General features: G+C 38.5%; 2 protein-coding genes across 2 annotated transcripts; one reads left to right on the top strand and one right to left on the bottom strand.

Annotated features, from left to right (window-relative positions):
- The first annotated feature begins 4,058 nt into the window (after positions 1–4,058).
- Positions 4,059–6,171, top strand: LOC137945980 (anthocyanidin 3-O-glucosyltransferase 7-like). Its single transcript, XM_068792103.1, has 2 exons — positions 4,059–4,545; positions 4,914–6,171. The coding sequence occupies exons 1-2, from the start codon at positions 4,065–4,067 to the stop codon at positions 5,801–5,803; spliced, it is 1,371 nt and encodes a 456-aa protein (XP_068648204.1). The 5' UTR covers positions 4,059–4,064; the 3' UTR covers positions 5,804–6,171.
- Positions 6,172–13,648: 7,477 nt separating this feature from the next.
- Positions 13,649–14,986, bottom strand: LOC137946773 (transcription factor MYB36). The gene is made up of 3 exons (XM_068793078.1): positions 14,851–14,986; positions 14,610–14,739; positions 13,649–14,462 (listed from the first exon to the last, which is right to left on the bottom strand). The coding sequence occupies exons 1-3, from the start codon at positions 14,984–14,986 to the stop codon at positions 13,649–13,651; spliced, it is 1,080 nt and encodes a 359-aa protein (XP_068649179.1).
- Between the last annotated feature and the right edge of the window lie 4,829 nt (positions 14,987–19,815).

Genomic DNA, 19,815 nt, shown 5'->3' with positions numbered 1-19,815 from the left:
CTTGATTATCACAATGCAGATTCATGTACCCCTTTTTATAAAAACCTAGTTCGGTAAGAAGGGTCCTAATCCATAAAAGTTCACTAACAGTATGGGCCATAGCTGTATATTCTGCTTTGGCACTAGATCTTGCAACCACAATTTGCTTCTTACTTTTCCATGTAACCAAGTTTCCCCCAACCAAAGTACAATATCTTGAGAAGCCTTCTATGTTGAAGTGCCTATGTTTTTTATACAGCAATCCTCTTCCTGGAGCTCCTTTTAGATAACGTAATATTCTCTCTAAGGCCTGCCAGTGGGTAATTTGTGGTTTGTGCATGAATTGACTTACCACACTTACAGCATATGATATGTCTGGCCTAGTTACCATGAGATAAATCAGTTTTCCCACGAGTCTTTGATATTTGCCAATATCAATATCTTCTTCATTTGTGGCACATAATTTTAAATTTGTATCCATAAGTGTGTCAACTGGTCTACAACCCTTCATTCTTGTTTCTTTAAGGAGATCCAAGACATATTTACTTTGAGACAATATTATCCCATGTTTGGATTGAAGAACTTCTATTCCCAAAAAATATTTAAGCATACCAATGTCTTTAGTCTTGAATTCCTGACATATCATCTGTTTCACCTCTTGTATGCTCAAAGCATCATCACCAGTTAAGATAATATCATCCACATATATGACCAATAATATTTTCTCTTTGATCGTATCTTTATAATATACAAAATGATCAACTGAGCACCGATGAAAACCAAACCGTAGAAGTGTTTGACTAAATTTATCAAACCAAGCACGAGGGGACTGCTTAAGCCCATATAAGGACTTTTTTAACCGGCATACTGACTCCCCCTCAACCACATAACCAGGTGGTTGAACCAGATAAATTTCTTCACTGATATCACCATTTAAAAAAACATTTTTAACATCCAACTGATAGACGGGCCATGAGGAGTTAGCAGCAATAGATAAGATGATGCGTACCGAATTCAATTTTGCAACAGGAGAGAAGGTCTCCTCATAATCTATCCCATAGCACTGCGTATAGCCCTTAGCAACCAGTCGAGCTTTAAGACAAGCAACCGATCCATCCAGATTATGTTTCACCGAAAAAACCCATCGACAACCAACCAGTCTTTTACCTTTCGGGAGTGATGTTAAGTACCAGGTTTGGTTTTCATATAAGGCGTGCATTTCTTCATCCATAGCCGCCTTCCATTCTAGATGTCTCAGGGCCTCCTGATACGACTGCGAAACGGAAGTAGAAGAAAGGGACGCAATAAACTGAAAACACTCAGAAGACAAACGATGGTGAGACATAAAATTTGAGATAGGATGCGAAGTAGTACAGGAGCGACGTTCTTTTCTTAAAGCAATAGGCCGAGTATCAAATTTAGGCCCATACATAGGAGGAGAAGGACTTACCTCGGGTGGATCCGACAACTCCACAGGTGAAGGAACGACCGGTGCATAAGGGGATAGATCCACTTCAAGATTGAACGGCACAAGCGGACAAGGAGTAGTAGAAGGACAAGTCCATAGGAGGAGTAGAAAGGAGTGTCTTCAAAGAAAGTCACATCCCTAGAGATAAACATCCTCCGAAGGATAGGATTGTAACAGACATAACCTTTCTAGGTGTGAGAGTATCCCAAAAAAATGCACTTCTTAGACCGAGGATCAAGTTTATTTTTATGTGGAGATGTAACATGAACAAAACACGTACATCCAAACACATTCAAAGGAAGAGAAAAAAAATCTTCACCATTAAATAACACAGAGTAAGGAGTTTTATGATGAAAGACTGATGAAGGTAACCTATTAATGAGAAAGCATGCAGTAAGTATAGCATGAGGCCAATAAAAATAGGGTACCTTCATGGAGTAGAGGAGGCCCCGAGCAACTTCAAGAAGATGACGATTCTTCCTTTCAGCAACACCATTTTGTTGAGGAGTATAGGCACATGATGTTTGATGAATAAGCCCATTACTCTCACAAAATGATTGGAAGTCATGAGACATGTATTCCTTAGCATTATCAGATCTAAGGGTTTGAATTTTCTTCCCAAATTGTGTCAAGACCATAGCATGAAAATTTTTAAACAAAGGAAGAATTTCGGAACGCTCTTTAAATAGATATAACCAAGTCACTCGAGTAAAATCATCAACAAAAATGACAAAATATTTAACTTAGGAAATATTTGAGACACATAAATGGCCCCATACATCAGAATGTATTAGCTCAAATGGAGCAGTACTTGTAGTTGTAAGACAAGGAGAATATGTACTCCTGACATGTTTACTTAATTGATAAACCTCATAACCGATATTAGAAAGTCCTTTTAAAGATGGAACCAAAGAACGAAGTGAAGGGGTAGACGGATGACCAAGTCGATTGTGCCAAAATTGGGCCTCAGATGTAGTGGAAGATAATGCAACTAATGGTGGAAGAGTGAAGTAATACAAACCCCCCTTTTCATTACCGCCACCAATCACTCACTTCGTAGTGAGATCCTGAAAGACACAAGAAGATGATGAGAAGGTGATAAAACAATTAATTGTTTGGTCAATTGGCTAACCGAGAGCAAACTTAAAGGAAATTGAGGAACAAACAAAACATCTTGAAGGGGAATAGATGAAGTAAGAGAGGATGAACCTTTGCCAAGGACCTTGGTTTGGGTACCATCAGCAATAGTAACGAATTTATGAGGATATCAAGGAGATAAGGACTGCAACAAGTGCTTGTTACCTGATAGATGTTCGGAGGCCCCGGAGTCGATGATCCAAGAGGAAGAAGAAGAAAGCATACCTGAGGCAATAGTAGTGGCAACAGTAGATGATGAGGGAATAGATGATTCCATGAAGGACTTCATTTTCTGAAATGCAGCATAGTCCTCAACCGTAAGAGTCATATTTCCGGATGATGATTCAGCCTTATCTTCATTTTTCTCAACATTAACTGAGACTGGGTTAGCTGTGGCCCAATCGGGCTTGCCATGAAGTTTCCAGCATGATGCCACAAGGTGGTTCTGACGACCACAATAAGACTGGGTTAGCTGTGGCCCAATCAGGCTTGCCATGAAGTTTCCAGCATGATGCCACAAGGTGGTTCTGACGACCACAATAAGTGCAAAGTTGAGGCTCAATACGAAAAGAATTCTGACCCGTTCTACCACCTCTATTTTTAGCCCCTCTCAAATAATTTAATGATATGACATCTTACATTTGTGATGACATGACATTTGACATGTTGTTCCACTCACTCAACGATGGCTAATATGTTACAATGATGTGGTGACACATAATCAGCCAAATCCTATGTGTCACTTTTGATTGTATAAGTATGCAGTTGACTATTCAAAGTTGGGTATTTGTCTAATTATGTTTAAAAAGTTTGATATATTTTTAATTTTTATGTACGAGGGAGGGCAAAAGAGTATTTTTTGACTTAAAGCGGTATTTTGAATTGATTTGAATAGTCACTGATTAGTGGTGCACGAAATAGATAAATATTTACATACATTTAAATTTCAAATTAGTCATTATGGTTTGCTATATCACGAAAAGGGTACCTACATACTTAGCCATGATCTATGATATATGAAAAAATTATAAGCTTGCCTTTACACCAGAAATATAGTGAGTACCCTTTTACCATGTGAGGCATTCAATGCGAGTCTACACAAAGTCGTGGGATCACTTATTGGATATGTGTCACCTAATTGCATCTAAATGCTTGTGCCGACTAGAGGAGTTTCAGCCCGCACTAAATAAACGTACCGCCCGGTCCAATTCCCAATTGATCGCTTTCTCTTCGGATGAAATGTATATTTCGACCCACCGAACTAAAATTATCGATTAACTAATTTAGATCTGCCTTTTCATTTTAGTCAAACTTATCTGACGTCGCGTCTGCGTCGACATCTTCTCTTTGAACCGTCAGTCGCACGTGGCACTGACCCCTTACACTCACCCGTGCTTCAACTACCGAGCACATCCACCGCCGCTCCTCTTACTCTTCTTTAAATCTTCCCCTCCTTGCATCTGTCGATCATCTCCCCGCCATGGTCCATATAGCAGTCTACACCTTCCCCTTCGGCAGCCACGCCGCGCCGCTGCTCTCCCTGGTGGCTAAGCTCGCTGCGGAGGCGCCCACTGCCACCTTCTCCTTTTTTAACACCGGCAAGTCCAACGCCGCGATCGCGACGACTGTGGCTGCATGCAAGGCTCTGGGGAATGTGAACGTCTACGAAGTCTGGGACGGCGTGCCGGAAGGGTACGAATTTGAGGGACGACCCCGAGAGGAGATTGAGCTGTTCTTGGAGGCGTTGCCAGGAAACCTCCGGCAGGCGATGGAGGCTGCAGTCGCGGGTGGTTCTGGAAGGGTGACTTGCGTGCTTGGGGACGCGTTCATGTCAGCGGCCGGCGAGTTGGCGGAAGAGATGGGCGTGCCCTGGGTATCGCTTTGGACGTCCGCCACCTTCTCCCTCCTCGCCCATTTTTACACGGAGTCAATCCGGCGAGTAATCGGAGTCCGGCCTGAAGGTAAAGCATTTATGATCTTTGAAATGAAACAATGAATTCCCTGCTTCATTTGCCGCGTAGACGCGGCGAACTCCACAAGATCAGGGTCAGGGATACATGTGGTTGAGAAAAAAACGACCTGTAAGGGACATTTACAAAAATCTCTCAATAAAAACAAAATTAAAGTCTGTGTTAAAAAAGGTACATGATGAAATGAAAAAAATATATAGAGAAAAGAAATTACGGGACCAGATTTGCTGCAGAAATACTTGGTTTATAGTTCCTAGTTTCTATTAGCTGTTTAATGCTTTAGGACTTGAAGTAGATTTTAAGTTTTAATTGTTGTACTGAAAATTATGCAAACCATATTGTGTTTTTCGTGCCTCCAGACGTCCAAGCAAAGCAAGACGACACCCTCGACTTCGTCCCCGCGCTTTCTCCCTTCCGAGTGCGAGATCTAATGGACGGGATAGTTACCAACATCGACGGGATCTTCCCTCGAATGCTGCAGCAGATGGCCGAGACGTCACCGCGCGCCACCGCCATCGTGTTCAACACTTTCGACGGTCTGGAGTCCGCCTTCCTCGACCACGTCAGGACCATCTATCGGCAAATCCTCACCATTGGTCCCTTCTCCCTCCTGCTACCACCTCCTAGCCAGGCTGACCCATACGGCTGTCTCGCGTGGCTCGACGGCATCAATCAGCCGGCCTCCGTCGCCTACATCTCCTTCGGTTCTTTCCTGTCTCTCCCGCCTTCGGAGCTGGCGGCCCTCGCGGAGGGGCTGGAGGCTAGCGACACCCACTTCATCTGGTCGATGAAGGACGCCGCACGCACTCACCTCCCGCCAGGGTTCTTGATGCGCACCAAAGAGAGGGGACTGGTGGTACCGTGGGCGCCACAGACGGCGCTGCTGGGACACCCTGCGACAGGCGCCTTCGTGACTCACTGCGGGTGGAACTCAGTATTGGAGAGTGTCGCGGACGGCGTACCCATGATCTGCAGGCCGGTCTTCGTCGACCAGACGTTGAACGCCCGAGCAGTGACGAATGTATGGCGGATCGGGGTGGCAGCCGAAGGCGGGGTGTTCACCAAGGAAGGGGCAGTACGGAGCCTGAACCTGGTTTTGGCAGGAGAAGAAGGGAAGAAAATGAGGGAGACAGCACTGGCGTTGAAGGAGATGGCGAGGAGCTCGGTGAGCGCAGGTGGAAGCTCTTCCAATAATTTCGCGGCCCTCCTAAAGATTCTCTCTGCAAGTGGTTGTTCGTCTAATAAATGAATCTCTTTCCCTCAAAATAAATGCTTTCACCAGACGCTTTCTGTTTCCTATTTTTCTTATTGTACACTTGAGAGTTCATTAGGAAAATAAGCTTGATCTGCGTCCATTTTAGCGTAAACGAAAGAACAAACCATTCAAAATGTCCGGAAGGCCCATTCAGCTGTTATGAATAGCATAAGCCCAGGCCTCTTACTGGGTTAGGTTTTCTTCCGTTCATTGGACATGTCAATAATTGCGCCAGGACCAGGCAAGATCAAAGGTTTTGGGTGAAAAGGGATGACGTGGACAAAATCTTATCCTCAAACATTGCCAATCAGAGTTAAGATTTTTTTTGTTTCCAATCAATCACAAGAGAATGATTACTAAGACCCATTTTTATTGTAAATAGGTTACTTGGCCTGTTTGAACCCATGGAAATAAAGAGAAAAGAAAAGCAAGGGGCAAGAAAGTTACTTACTATTGTTTAGCATCAACGAATCATTGAGATAAAAGAAAATAAGAGAGAACTTAGTTAATAATTTTTCTCAAAAAATGTGAAATTTGGGGAGAAAAATAAAGAAATAAAAAGTTGATAGAAAATTTTAAAATATTACTATTTTTTTTTTCTTTTTTCCAGGTGTATCCAAACAAGAGAAATTACATTTTTCTTCTTTTCTCTCTCTCATTTTCCATGGGTATCCAAACAAGAGAAAAAAACCCTCTTTTATTTTATTTTATTTTTCTCTTTCTCTTCCTTTTATTTTCTCTCCACTTTTTGTGTTCCAAACACAGCCTTAGGGCTACTTTGGAACCCATAGAAAATAAATGAAAACGAGAGAAAAAGTAATTTTCTGTTGTTTAGCAGTAGACAATCATCAAGAGAAATGAAATAAGAGAGAAAGTCTTAGTTAATAAATTTTCTCTTCAAAATGATGGAATTTAGAGAGATAAGAAAAAAATAGAAACTTGAAAGAATTTTAACCATCAAAATTTTAAAATATTACTAATTTTATTTTATTTTTCATTTTTTGCCTGTATCCAAACAAGAGAAAATATATTTCACTTTCATTTGTTCTCTCATTTTTCATGGACATCCAAACAAGAGAAAATAAACCTTTTTTTCTTTTATCTTCCTCTTCCTTTTATTTTTTCTCCACTTTTTGTGTTCCAAACATAGCCTTAGAGATAATGAATAAGACCCATTTGTTGTTGTAAATGAATCTCATTTATATTTTCCATATGATTAGAAGGAACAAACTTATACTAGTCAAATACATATGTACTAGTATATTTATCCTTGCCAATCACTTGTCCGTATGTAAATAAAACTAGGTTCCACCCTGTAACGGTCCATTTACAACCAACAAGTAATTAACAAATGGAGTCCAAAGTGTTTTTTGGGCTAAATGGTCCAAAAGATCGCATCGTAAGGGTTTGATATCAACAAATTGATTGATGATGACAAAACTATTACCATCAAGAGTCTATCTTACCTCCAATCAGATTAATTATGTAGTAATGTTACATAAAATGATGTGTTAAATTAATGGATTGCCCAAACACTTTTCTTGTGTCCATTATGATTTATTGCAAAGTCTTCCATAGCTCATCTAAATTCCCTTATTTTCAAGGAAGCACCTCCTTCCTCGTGCTTTTTGTTGCAGTGAGAAGTTCTCCTTGTTTGATATGAACCCCAAAGGATTGCCCTTATAATGAAAGTTTTGCAGGGACAAACCTAGATTTTGGAGGATGTTAAATAAGTTTGTTTAAGTTTTATGGTTAAATAAAAGTTTTTGCTCAATTGGGACATCCACTACACAAGGTTTTTTTAGTGGTTCAAAATCATTATTTAAAAGTGCCCTTACCCTCTAATTAAATATTTCACTATAATTTGTCAAACAACACTTATAACATAGAATCACAAAGGTTCAAGTTACAATATCTACCCAAAATATATTGGGACTTATGACAAACAACTTTAGGTATAATCACCTAGACTTAATAGGGATTTTTTAAACAACTTGTGCACAGGTTACTTGTTTTACAATTTAAAACACAAAAGCCTCTTTAAAGGTAGATATTAAATACAATACAGTTAATTAAATTTTTTTCTTAGGTGAAATTAAAAATATTTTTGTAGCACTAATATTTTTTGCAAAGTTAAATTAGGAATAGCTAGCTAAAGAGAAGTTTTGCAATTCACAGTCAAAGTTTGAGTAAAAATATGTATGAAAACTTATTTCAAATGTAAAATATTCTAAGTATGTATCAAAATATAGAACAATAATTACTTAGCGCTTTTGAAGATACCTCATTCTTAGATTTTAAAAATTAAAAGACTTGTTGGGCATTGAGAATGGACTAGGGATCTTTAAAAATGAATGCAATCTATTGATTAACTAGGGTAGAGAAAACTTGGGTATTTAAAGCACAATCAAAATTCAAAAAATTAGTTATCACACAAGATCATGGAAGTTTCTAGCCCTTGTAAAAAATTAGTGAAAAATGTTTTTGTTGAATTCAGGATCCCATGGCTATAGTGTTTGTATCTTGAGGTAAAAGAAAGGAAGAAAGAAGAAGAAGAGAAGAAAAGGTGAGAAGGAGAGAGGGAGAGAGAGCTCGAAGACTGTGGTGAGTATTAGTGAGATTTAATACCTAATTCTCCTCCTTAACCTCTATTTATAGATGTCAAAGAGTAAGAATTGCATCAAATACCCTTCACCCTAATAGGTGAGGATAAAAGGCAAAATATCCTACAATATTTACATCAATGCTACCCAAGCATACTAATATCTTCTAATACTCTCCCTCAAGCTGGTGGTGAGAAGACATTGTACATTCCTAGCTAGGTGCACACAGTGGAGAGAACTTTGGAGCTTATTGGTTTCGTTAAGTTGTGGAGCTAAATTAACGCCTTACGCTGAGTTGGTCGTGGATCAACTTTCGCAGTAAGGTCATTGTGGGGGTTCAAAGGGGGTGCAGGAAGCCCCCCTCCTAGGGGTGCATGGGCGGATCCCCCATCTGATCCAAGATATATTGACTATTGTTTCATTAAGGGTAATTTGGAAATTTTACTCTTGTAATACAGTTACCCTAGCTTTTTCTTTAAATTGGGGGGGGGGGGGGGGGGGGGGCGCTATTAGGTTTTTAATGATCTTAATCCGAGGAGCATATCAAGTTGCAACCCGAGAGCTTAGAGAGAAACACCTGTAAGTGTGTGATTTCTTTTGTAAACTATTTCCTCTTCATAGTGGATTATTGCATCAGCGGAAGACATGACGTAGTCTCACTTTGAGGCGAACCTGTATAAATTTTGTTGTGTTTTGTGATGCTTGCTTTTTTCTTATTTTGTGTTTATTATTATTGATCTCGTTAGTTTAAAATTAGAGCGTGTAATTCCTAATAGTTTCGTTTAGTAACTCGCCTTTGAGATGAAACACATAAGAGACATATAGTACCTAGTTGCAATTTCTCTCTAACAAAGCGAATCAATTTTGATATTATTTGTTTTTTCCTGAAAGATTGGATTGGATGCAATATGAATTGCAACTTGATTATCATAATAGAGTTCCATAGGGTCGTCTTTGTAAAATCCCAACTCTGCCAAAAGGGATTTTATCCATTGAATTTCACTTACAACATGTGCCATAACTCTATATTCCGCCTTAGCACTAGATGTTGCAACTACATTTTACTCTTACTCTTCCATGTTACAAGGTTGCCTCCAACTATGGTACAATACCCTGAGGTGGATTTTCTATCATCTGGAGATACAACCTAGTTAGCATCAACAAAACCTTCAATATTAATATGAACATGACACTTATATAAGAGCCCTTGACTTGGAGTTTTTTTTAAATATTTGAGGATCCTTTCCAATACTTGCCAATGAGTAATATGAGGTTTATATATATATTGACCGACAACACTAATTGCAAAGGAGATATCTGGTTTGGTCACAGTAAAATAAATCAACTTCCCAATCATTCTTTGGTACTTGCCCACTTCAACATCTTCTCAAAAACCATCATATAAATTTGTATTTGTATCTAAAGGGGTGTTAGTAGGGTAACATCCCATAATTCTTGTCTCTTTAAGTAAGTTAAGTACATATTTTTCTATGACAGGATAATGTCATGCTTGGATTAAAGGACTTCAATACTGAGAAAGTATTTGATGAGTCACTATATATTTTGTGACTTGACTTGACTTGAGCTATTTATGTCACTCCCTGTTAAAATAATATCATCCACATACACAACAAGTAGCACAATTCATTTTTTAGTGTGTTTGACAAATACTGAATGATCCATAAAGCACCTCATGAACCTAAATCGAAGCATTACTTGACTAAACTTGTCAAACCAGGCATTTGGATTTTGTTTCAAAACATTTAATGACTTTTGTTGGTGGCATATCAACTAACCCTCGACCACAAATCCAAGTGGTTACTTCATGTAAATCTCATCCTTAATATCTTCATTGAGAAAAAAACATATTTTCACATCAAGCTGATACAAAGACCATTGAGAGTTAGTAGTAAGAGATAATAAAACAAGTACAAAGTTTAACTTGGCCACATGGGAGAATTTTTCTTCATAATCGACCCCATAACACTAAGTAAAGTCTTTGGCAGCAAGTTGAACTTTAAGGCGGGCTACAAGACCATCCAAATTATGCTTAACTTTGAATACCCACTACCCATCGGTTTTTTATCGGATGGGTAGTGAAACTAGTTGTCGAGTTTGATTCTCATATAGGACTGCCATTTCTTTTGTCATTGTTGCTTTAAATCCAGGATGCTGGTGGCCTTCTTGATAAGATTGATGAATAGAAATAGAAGAAATAGAAGAAAGACAGTGGCAACAAGATTGAGCCAACCGATGAGTAGAAAAAAATTAGAGAGAAAGTGAGAAGTAGATGGTCGAGTGCAAGACTTAGGGTCTTCCTGAAGAGCAATAGGTCTAATATCAAATTGAGGACCAAAAACACGAGGAGGAGGTAAACGTACCTCAGAAAGATTTTTTGACTCCACAAAATTTATATGAAACATTGCTTCAAGGGACTAAAGAGATAAATTATCACTACCATAAAATATTGAATCTTTGATGAGCATAATAGGCTTAAGAAACTCAGTAGCCGAAGAAAAACCAGGTGGGGTACCATTAACAGAGTAAAAAGGTTGCTCTTAAAATAACGTTACATCTCTGGAGACTAACATTTTTTTAGAGAGGGATTATAATAAATATATCATTTTTTTATATGAGAGTAGCCTGAAAAGATACATTTAATAACCATCGAGTCAAATGTCATAGTATGTGGAGATGTGACATGTTCAAAACAAGTACACCCCAGCACCTTCAAAGGAAGGGAAAACATATCTTCACTAGGAAAAAGTAGGGAGTATGGGGACCTATCATTAAGCACCGAGGAAGGTAACCTATTGATAAGAAAACAAGAGGTAAGAATGACATGTGGCCAATAGAAATAGGGCATATGTATATGATGAAGAAGATCTCGGGCAACGTCAAGAAGATGTTTATTCTTTCTCTCAGCCACACCATTTTGTTGTGGTGTGTAAGCACATTAAATTAGATGAGATGCCATTGTCCCAGCAAAAAGATTGAAATTTACCTGACATATACTCCTTGGCATTATCAAATTGAAGAAATTGTTAGATTTAGGATTGAATTTGTTAGAGGTGTATGGAAGAATTCAAGCCTCTTCCTCTTGGCACAAATTCGCCCATACACCTCTCTCGTTTTCCGTATTCTTTCTCTCCTTTGGTTTATTCTATCATCTTTCCCAAGAGCTAGAATTTTTCTCTTCTCTCCTTTGGTTTATTTTTTATGTTTTGGCCCTATAAATCAACATGTTGAAAATTAGGATTCCTTGATATATTAAAGTAGAAGAGATTTATGGGGTGAGAAGAAGAAGAAGAATTTTGGAGACAAGGTTTAGGAGAAGAGTAAGAACAATGACGAATTTGAAGGAGGAAGATGATGAAGAATGAGGGTTTTGTTCAATGTAACACAACCTCCCCTTTAACCTTTATTTATAGATCTCAAGAGTATATAAATTATAAATATACCCTTCACCTTGTCAAAAGTGATGAAAAGACAAAGAACATAAGATATTTACAACAATACCACCTGACTTTGTTTATGACTTTCAACAAGGTAAAACGAGTTTTGGAAGCCTCAAGTGGGAATTTTTTTTCTTCACTCTTTACTTATTCTTATGTATATGCAATGTAACAAACTAAAATTATAAACTCCAACTTGAAGGGAGTATTAGAAGATATAACATGTGTTTACATAAGTTTCTAGGAAAGTGTTTTCTTATAGAATCTTATACCAATGGTGAGAAGGGAGCAAGGGCATTAATGTCATCTATTATTATTTTATATTATAAATAGAAGAGAAGAGGAAAACCTAAAACATCGCCTTCCAGAATTTCAATGTGAATTATTTTCTCTAGTTGTCTTTCTTCTCCCATGTTCTAGCTCCTCTCTCCCACTCTTTCAACCTTTGCTTATGTTGTGCTCATAAATTTGCACAAAAACAAATCTTATACAACTCATATCGGGATATATTTCTTCGCTTTTCCTATGAGACACAAGGATAGGGGACTTGTGGCAGGTGGTGAAAACATAGTATGGCAACTAATTAAGTCAGTCTTAACCTGATTTCATTCGTACTATTAGTCAAGTTCTGAGTTCAAAGTTGGAAATCTGAGGATATGTGGCAGAACACTAGAGTTTAGTGTTAGCCATATAATTACAAGTCAGGATCTATTGAGTCCAGGAATTAGGGTATCATGGCCCCTAAGCAAGGCCAAGAAAGGTCCTATTGATGGCTTTCCTAGGAAAGCCTTCATCTTGATATCTCATCCCAACATTAGATAGTTTAGATGCTAATCCCTTTTGGAGACAATAAATTGGGACTTATTTATTTTGATGGCTCCTACTCATACTTTTCGTGTACTTGGATGGGACTAGTCTTTATATGTGTACTAGCATATCTGATCCCTATTCTATGTCTCATGTTGATGGGCAGCTGAAAAAATCCCATGTGTATTTTCTTCTATTTGTTAAGGAGCTCGTAAAATGAATGGTGCATAACACATTCTTCTTCTTGTAGTTGTCTGCATGGACCGTTAGGAAGATGAATTGGCCTGGAGAGTTTCTTTTCTAGTAGAAAGACCTCCACTTGCACCTAACGTTCTCTTCTTTCATTTTTATCTTCCATCCTTCTCACACTTCGGTACTCTAATCATCGTAAATCGAGTGATTTCTCAGCTATTGTATCAAATATTCTCTTGTTTGGATGTCCATGAAAAATGAGACAGAAAAAAGGAAGATAAATACAGTTACTTTTGTTTGGATACACTTAAAAATGAAAAAGAAAAGAAAATTAATAATATTTTAAAATTTTCTCTCGAATTTCTATTTTTTTTCTCTTTAAATTTCATCATTTTGTGAGAAAAAAATTATTAACCGAGAGAGCTTTTCTTCTCTTTTTTCTTTTCTTTTATGTGGGTTCCCAACAAGCCCTTAGAAAAAACCACCAACTGGAAATAATACTTTATTTATGCACTGAAGAATCTGTGATGACAATAAGTACAACTCTTCATCGACGTCTAAATCTCGAGTTCGTACTCCATATACATGCAACGCTCTCATAATGGAGTCGCAGGTTCAGACTAATTCAGACCTGACGATGGATGATCTTAACAGATAAAAACATTAATTTAACGTGTTATTCACACAGTTTACATCAGCCGTCTAGGGCTTTCATGATCCCGCGGTTATGGAGTCCCATTTATCCATCTCAATAATCGTCCTTACTAGAAAGCTAATCTACCTTAGAAATCATATCCGGATAAGTACTCCTGATACATCCCCTCCTGTTGAAGCATCGAAGCCGAGTTCCAAGAATTCGATGAAGATTGTGCATCGAAATCGTTAGCCCACCAAATTGAACTGTCTCTGGGAATCGCCATTTCCCTCAAGGAATCGAACCCGTATGATGGTACTTCCTGCTCCATGGAACCGCTTGTTTTGTTACTGATCAAATCTTGAAGCTCAGATTGCAGGCCAACCATGGTTTGGAAGTTCGAGGCAGACATATTAAGCAGCTGATTGGAGCTGTAGATCCCATCATAAGCGACGGGGCTTGATGAAGAAGACAGGCCATTTGAGTTGTTGAACTCCTCATGCTTTGTATCAGTGCCCAGAGAATTGGGTTGCTGGGATGCAGCACATGAATCTGTCACTAGACAATTGAATTCTCCCCTTGGAGAGGGCACGGCCTGAGCAGGAGGAAATTCCGACATTAAAGTGTCAGTGTTGCCATCACCCTCTTGACTGTGCCGAATCCTTTCAGCGAGAGCTTGTAGTTTTGGCCACAAGGCAGGGTTGTTATAGAAGGAGAAAGGGTTTTGAGAGATTTGAAGCTGCATGTGAAGTTGCATCCTTTCAAGCGCCGATGTGCTCAACCCAGAAGAAGATGGGAGTTCACACATCCCGTTTGTTTCTTGGGGCTCAAGATTCGTGCTGGAAAATAGCCGTAGAGAGTCTTTGCGTCTTCCAAGCAGCTTCTTCTTCAGTCTGGTATTCCAGTAGTTCTTGATGTCATTATCTGTCCTTCCAGGCAATTGGGCTGCAATTATCGACCATCTGATAAATGGAGATTCTACCAACATCAGAACAGGAAATTAATGGAAAACAAGAACAGCACTCTCGCTAAAAACATTTTCTCCAAAGAAGATGGAATTTGAAATCATGACTATATGCTTACAAGAGAAGAAGAGGGAGACAGATTACCTGCTTCCAATGGATATGTAGAGGCTACAGATAATGTAGTCTTCTTCTTCAGAAAATCCTCCATGTTTGATATTGGGTCGAAGATAATTCAACCATCTAAGCCTGCAACTTTTCCCGCATCTTTTAAGCCCTGCAACATTCACCAGCCAAATCCCATTAAATCGTATTAGATAGATATCGACAGTCAGAAAAGATTGATAATTAAACTTCCCCTGCCAAGAAAATGAGTTTCTCTACATACCTATCTTTTGAGGAAGAGCAATCCAGTTCCCTCCAGTCCCATGCTGCTCTATGTAAGCCTTCAACTTGGCATCTTCCTCCGGAGACCACGGTCCCTTCTTCACGTTCGCTTTGTCACAGCAAGGGGCTCGGCCCATCTTCGTAGCTCGTCTCTCTCGATTTTCTCAGACAAAGCCAACTACTACTCTGACAGAAGTTTCAACCAATCTAAGGTTGAGACATCCTGCACAAAGAATCCTCGGCTTTATAGGAAGAAATTTCGGAGGTTGATGTGACACTGACAAGAAGACAATTAAGGTCCCCACTTGACCTTCTCTACTACCACTGTGCATCCGTTTTCTTCGCTGTTCTTGCACCCTCTTTGGAGCAGTTCGTGCTACCATTTTTCTACTCACCTTCTTCTATTCATTTCTACAGTGGTCTATACCTCAAGCTTTGTTTTCAACTGACCGTAACTCTTTCCTCTAGCTATTTTCCAAATCATGAACACACATCTTGTAGGAGACCCATATGAGATTTCTACACGCATCTGAGATAGAATCAAAACGTTTCTTTATTTAGGACCCATATGAATACGGTGTAGGATTTAGGTATGATCCCGTCTTAGTATTCAGCTCAGAAAACCTTGAATATGGAGGAGAGTGTGGTAAAGTAAAGAGGCCAAAGCGATAATCAGCAGTGAACCCCATGACAGTCAGGATTTTATCCTTGAAGCCGAGAGATTTATCGGTCGATAATAAAGGCTGAGACAACGACGAACTGATAAAGCTAAACATGACTCAGACGATAATTAACTCATAGTCTGATACATTCAACAAGAGGATCAAATAGGTTTGTTTAATTATAGGAGAATGGAGCTCCTAAATGACCAATATCTATGCTTAAATGCTTTCGTTCTTTCCTTGTACTCAAATGTCTGTAGAGAGGGCAAAGCCAGCATGAAAAAATAAGACTAAATATGCACAAATTTCATTTTCTTTTTCTTAACCAAAAATTGAGGCTTGCCAGGATCCATATGTTAGTATTTGTATGAGCTGTTTGATCAGGAAAATGATAGAATACATCAACCAAGATTTCTATACTAAGATAATAAGGGAGTTGGTAGTCATTTCCAGATAAACCAGGCCATGATTTGAATCTTGCTCAGCTGAATGAGGTCGGCCCAAACAACAAGGCTGTTTCAAAAATTTTACACTCTGTGCAAATATTTTAGTGAGAAAAGGAAGAAAAACCAAAGGGAACGGTGCTGATATTTCAAAAGCTTTTTTAGAGCAGAATATAATATAACTGGTCCTATTGACCTTTGCTTGCCAATCTGAGTGATTCAACGAGAAGCGGCCTCATTCCCATAGCTCAACGGGAAAAGGAACACGAAAAATAATGATAAAAAAACTCAAAGACACCGAAGTCCTCACTCCCACAAATATATATATTTTACTGTAAAGTAGGGAGGCTTGGATGAGATGCATATTTTCTCCTTGTCCTTCTCCAGTTAATAGAATCTCTCTTTAAACATTTCATCATCGACTAGACCATCTGTTATCTTGTGGTGGAAAGAGGACTGGTGATGGTGCTGGTGAATGATCAAAGAAGATAAGCACGGATCAGATATAAAAGAAGACGAAGATAGGGTTAATTAATGGATGGTCTAAAAGGTGAACCTGTAATTAAACAATTGGGTAATGATCACAGGTCGTGGTTTGCCCGTAAGTGAAATTTCCTTGTGGGTGAACCGATGAGGACCAGATGAAGATGAGGAGTGTGCTTCACTCAGACTTGGGTTTTGTTGACTCTCGTCTCAACATGAGATGAGACAAAATCAGGATTGTCCATTAACCATGTTGGTTTCACATGAATGGGTGACTCTAATTTTATCCCTTTAAAAAAATTTGGCATGATCAAACTTCTGGAAAGTTAGCATGGGTGTGTATTGCTTGTAAGTTTCACTAACATTAATGGCTACCCAAAAAAAAAATTATACAAATATTTTCATGATTGATTAGTTAATGGAAGCAGCCATTCCTGGACAAAATATCGTCACTGAACTAAGTGCAGGAGTCGTGGCCGATACCAATGCTTCATTCTTTGAATATTGTGGTCTTGTAACTTGTAAGTTACTGTAGCTGCAAGATATGAAACCAAGACGAGGGAGAGAGAAAAGAGAGAGATTTGACTTTGTGAGTAAGACGATTATTTATTTCATATGAAAAGTATCGAAATAGGAAGAAGTAAGAAAAGGAAACGACGAATGGGGAGAAAAGTTGCTGGAGAGAGACGGTTAGAGCTACTATTATTACTCCAATCAATAATCATCTTTGTTGCACTTTTCTTATTGTTTCATCAGCTTACCTACTCGGCCTTTTTCATGGAGGACACCAATGAAGAAATACACAGCCGCGGTGACCTCAGCCAAAGCCTGGAACTGTTTCTCAAGCAAGCAAACCCAGGAAGGAAAATGTCAACCTGTTCTTGTCCAACAAACCCACCCAACAGCATCCGAGGAGATACATACCCTGACTTTGGACCATCTCCTCCTCTCTAATCGAGCTTTTATTTCTCTGACTCTTTCGTACTCTTGATCACAGACACTTTTCATGTTAGATATATGGACAGGGTTGTACTTTTCCTTTTCTGTATGCGAGATGAGGAAGGTGATCGAATGTCTAATAAAAGGGAACTTGACCATCTAGATGATCTGGGCAAGGCATTTGTTATTTAACATACTGAAACAGCTATATAAGCTCTCGTTTTTTAACTCACCTGGAAAAACTGTTGCGCCTGTAGGAAGAAGAGGAGAGATGCAGATGCTGCTTTTAAAAAAAGGAACTAAGAGAACTAAATTCCCCGTGTTTAAAACTAAAATCTTCAATTTTTTCATGGTAATCTATTTATGAATTTTCTGACCAGTTTGAAGCATTTCCCATCAATTAGCTTTTAGTCTTAAAGAAATTAAATGGAGCTAGATGGTTATATGGATTTGAGTTCTAATTCGAAGTGCGACCTTTGTCTGTTGTCCAATAAAATGATATCTCCAGCTTGTTAACTATGCAAGAGTACGTGCCAACCTGTGATCATCACACGTACAAATTTTGACCCCAAGAAAAGTCATGGGTAGGTACTGTTGGGGAGAAAGGCTGGTGTCATAAGCTTGACCCAGTGATCTCCTTACCAGACCTTGATTTTGTTTATTCAAATTGGTTATATTATTTCCCATGGAGTTTCATGGAGTTTACCTAAAAAGAAGAAAGTCAATCAGATTTGAATAAAGCACGGACTTCACAAATGTCATTATTCCATATCTTCTCTCCACTTTTCTATTCCAATTTACTAACAACCCAGATGTGACAAATTGCTTCCTTGGAAGATTGATTCTTCCACTAGTTTCTGAAAACAATGAATTGATCAGGAGACGAATTTTTGAGTTCATCTGAAATGAAACTTAAATAAAGAAAAAGAAAAAGAAAGGAAGAGCGGAAGACACAAACCAGACAGAGACCAGATACAACCCAAGTTTGCGATGATTATGTTGCTGTTGCAGTCGTTGTCCGCTTGATCAAGCCTAGGGTACCCAAACATCTTATAATTCAGGTCGTGTTTGACATGTTTTTTCTTTGAGTTGGTTTGGGTTGGGCTGACCTTAAACACCAAAGAAAATGACTGATAATGGAATGCTTTTAGTTTAGATGTCGTTGGAATTTTAATAGAGAAAAAGACAGAAAACTAGGTTTCATGAATGAAATCACTGTTTGTTGAAAGAAGTATAACCAAGCCATACAAGCCTTGTTTTGAACCCAAGTCCAACTTCAGACATCATCACAACTAACCGCTGGGAGCCACACATAAGATTTACCAGAGCAGAATTGGCTTAAATCCCTTCTTCTTAAGTATTTGAGTAGCCCTCGGTGGTTCAAGGTCAAGAGCTCACAAAAAAAGAAACTTCAATCAGTCAAGCTTTAGAAGTTGAGCAAACTTTAAAAGAAAAGCTGCATTCAGGTCAAACAAAATGTTAATTAAGTTCGGGTCTGCTAACCAATATCAATAATATGCCCTGTGATTCTCTTATCCTCAAAATCCCAGCTGTTGCAAATAAACTTCATTTCTGAAATGATAACATGAGTCAATGACATAGAAGAGACGTCAAAAACTCATGGATCCATTCAAACACAAAAAACAGCAGATGGGAAGGAGGGAATGAAAGTCCCGCATTCTTCTAAGAAGAAGATTACAAAGCCGACACCCAAATGTACAAATTACATGGAGTAGGAGGTACCTAAACCTATTTTAATTCTTCTTTAAATTTTGGGTTTGTCCCAAAGCGAAACTAGTTGATGCTAGAGGGCCACCGATAGGGTGCCCTCCCTTTTGGATAAGATAAAGTTTAACCTAAGGATTAGGTCATATAATGGGATATCTTTTCAGTGGTCTGGTTGGGAATTGGGAGATTATTCTATTGAGGGTTTAAGTACAAAGACATTATGTGATGTTGTACTTAAAATCTTCATTGAGAGTTTAACTATGGAAGATTTTAAGATGTTGTTTTCCTTTTATTCGACTTGCAGTTGTCTGATGTTATCAAGCATGTCCCATCTCTCGTGGGAGGGTCTGTTTGAGTATTTGGCTTAAGTGATATCTCCGAAGTGTCTCAGCTTGACAGTTTAACTTCGTTTAAGTGGGGTTCAAAGCTAAAATGTTTCCAATGGCAACTGACTATGGTTTAGTGATTTGTAGGATCATGATTTGGTTAGGTTTCATCTAGATTTAGTGGAAGGGATGGATCCTTATGGTCTATTGAACCCCATGGAAAATAAAATAAGAATTTGATCATTATTATTCCTAAAAATAGTTACTCAGAAGAAAATTTTGATTATTATCTCATTTTTATTAACTATTTTTTGAAATAATAATAATCAAATTCTTATTTTTTTTTTCTAGGGGTTCCAAACAAACCCTTAGAATTGGATTCATG

This window comes from Aristolochia californica, unplaced genomic scaffold (assembly GCF_029961685.1).
Source record: "Aristolochia californica isolate CCGP_79_NKW_82.1479 unplaced genomic scaffold, dmAriCali1.0.hap1 SCAF_12, whole genome shotgun sequence".
Taxonomy (NCBI): domain Eukaryota; kingdom Viridiplantae; phylum Streptophyta; class Magnoliopsida; order Piperales; family Aristolochiaceae; genus Aristolochia; species Aristolochia californica.
This window is presented reverse-complemented; position numbering and strand designations above follow the sequence as displayed.

Coding starts and splice junctions, on each gene's coding strand:
- LOC137946773 (XM_068793078.1), bottom strand. CDS start 14,986: ATGGGCCGAGCCCCTTGCTGTGACAAAGCGAACGTGAAGAAGGGACCG. Junction 14,740..14,850: donor TGCTCTTCCTCAAAAGATAG/GTATGTAGAGAA, acceptor TGAATGTTGCAG/GGCTTAAAAGATGCGGGAAA. Junction 14,463..14,609: donor TACATATCCATTGGAAGCAG/GTAATCTGTCTC, acceptor TCCATTTATCAG/ATGGTCGATAATTGCAGCCC.
- LOC137945980 (XM_068792103.1), top strand. CDS start 4,065: ATGGTCCATATAGCAGTCTACACCTTCCCCTTCGGCAGCCACGCCGCG. Junction 4,546..4,913: donor AATCGGAGTCCGGCCTGAAG/GTAAAGCATTTA, acceptor TCGTGCCTCCAG/ACGTCCAAGCAAAGCAAGAC.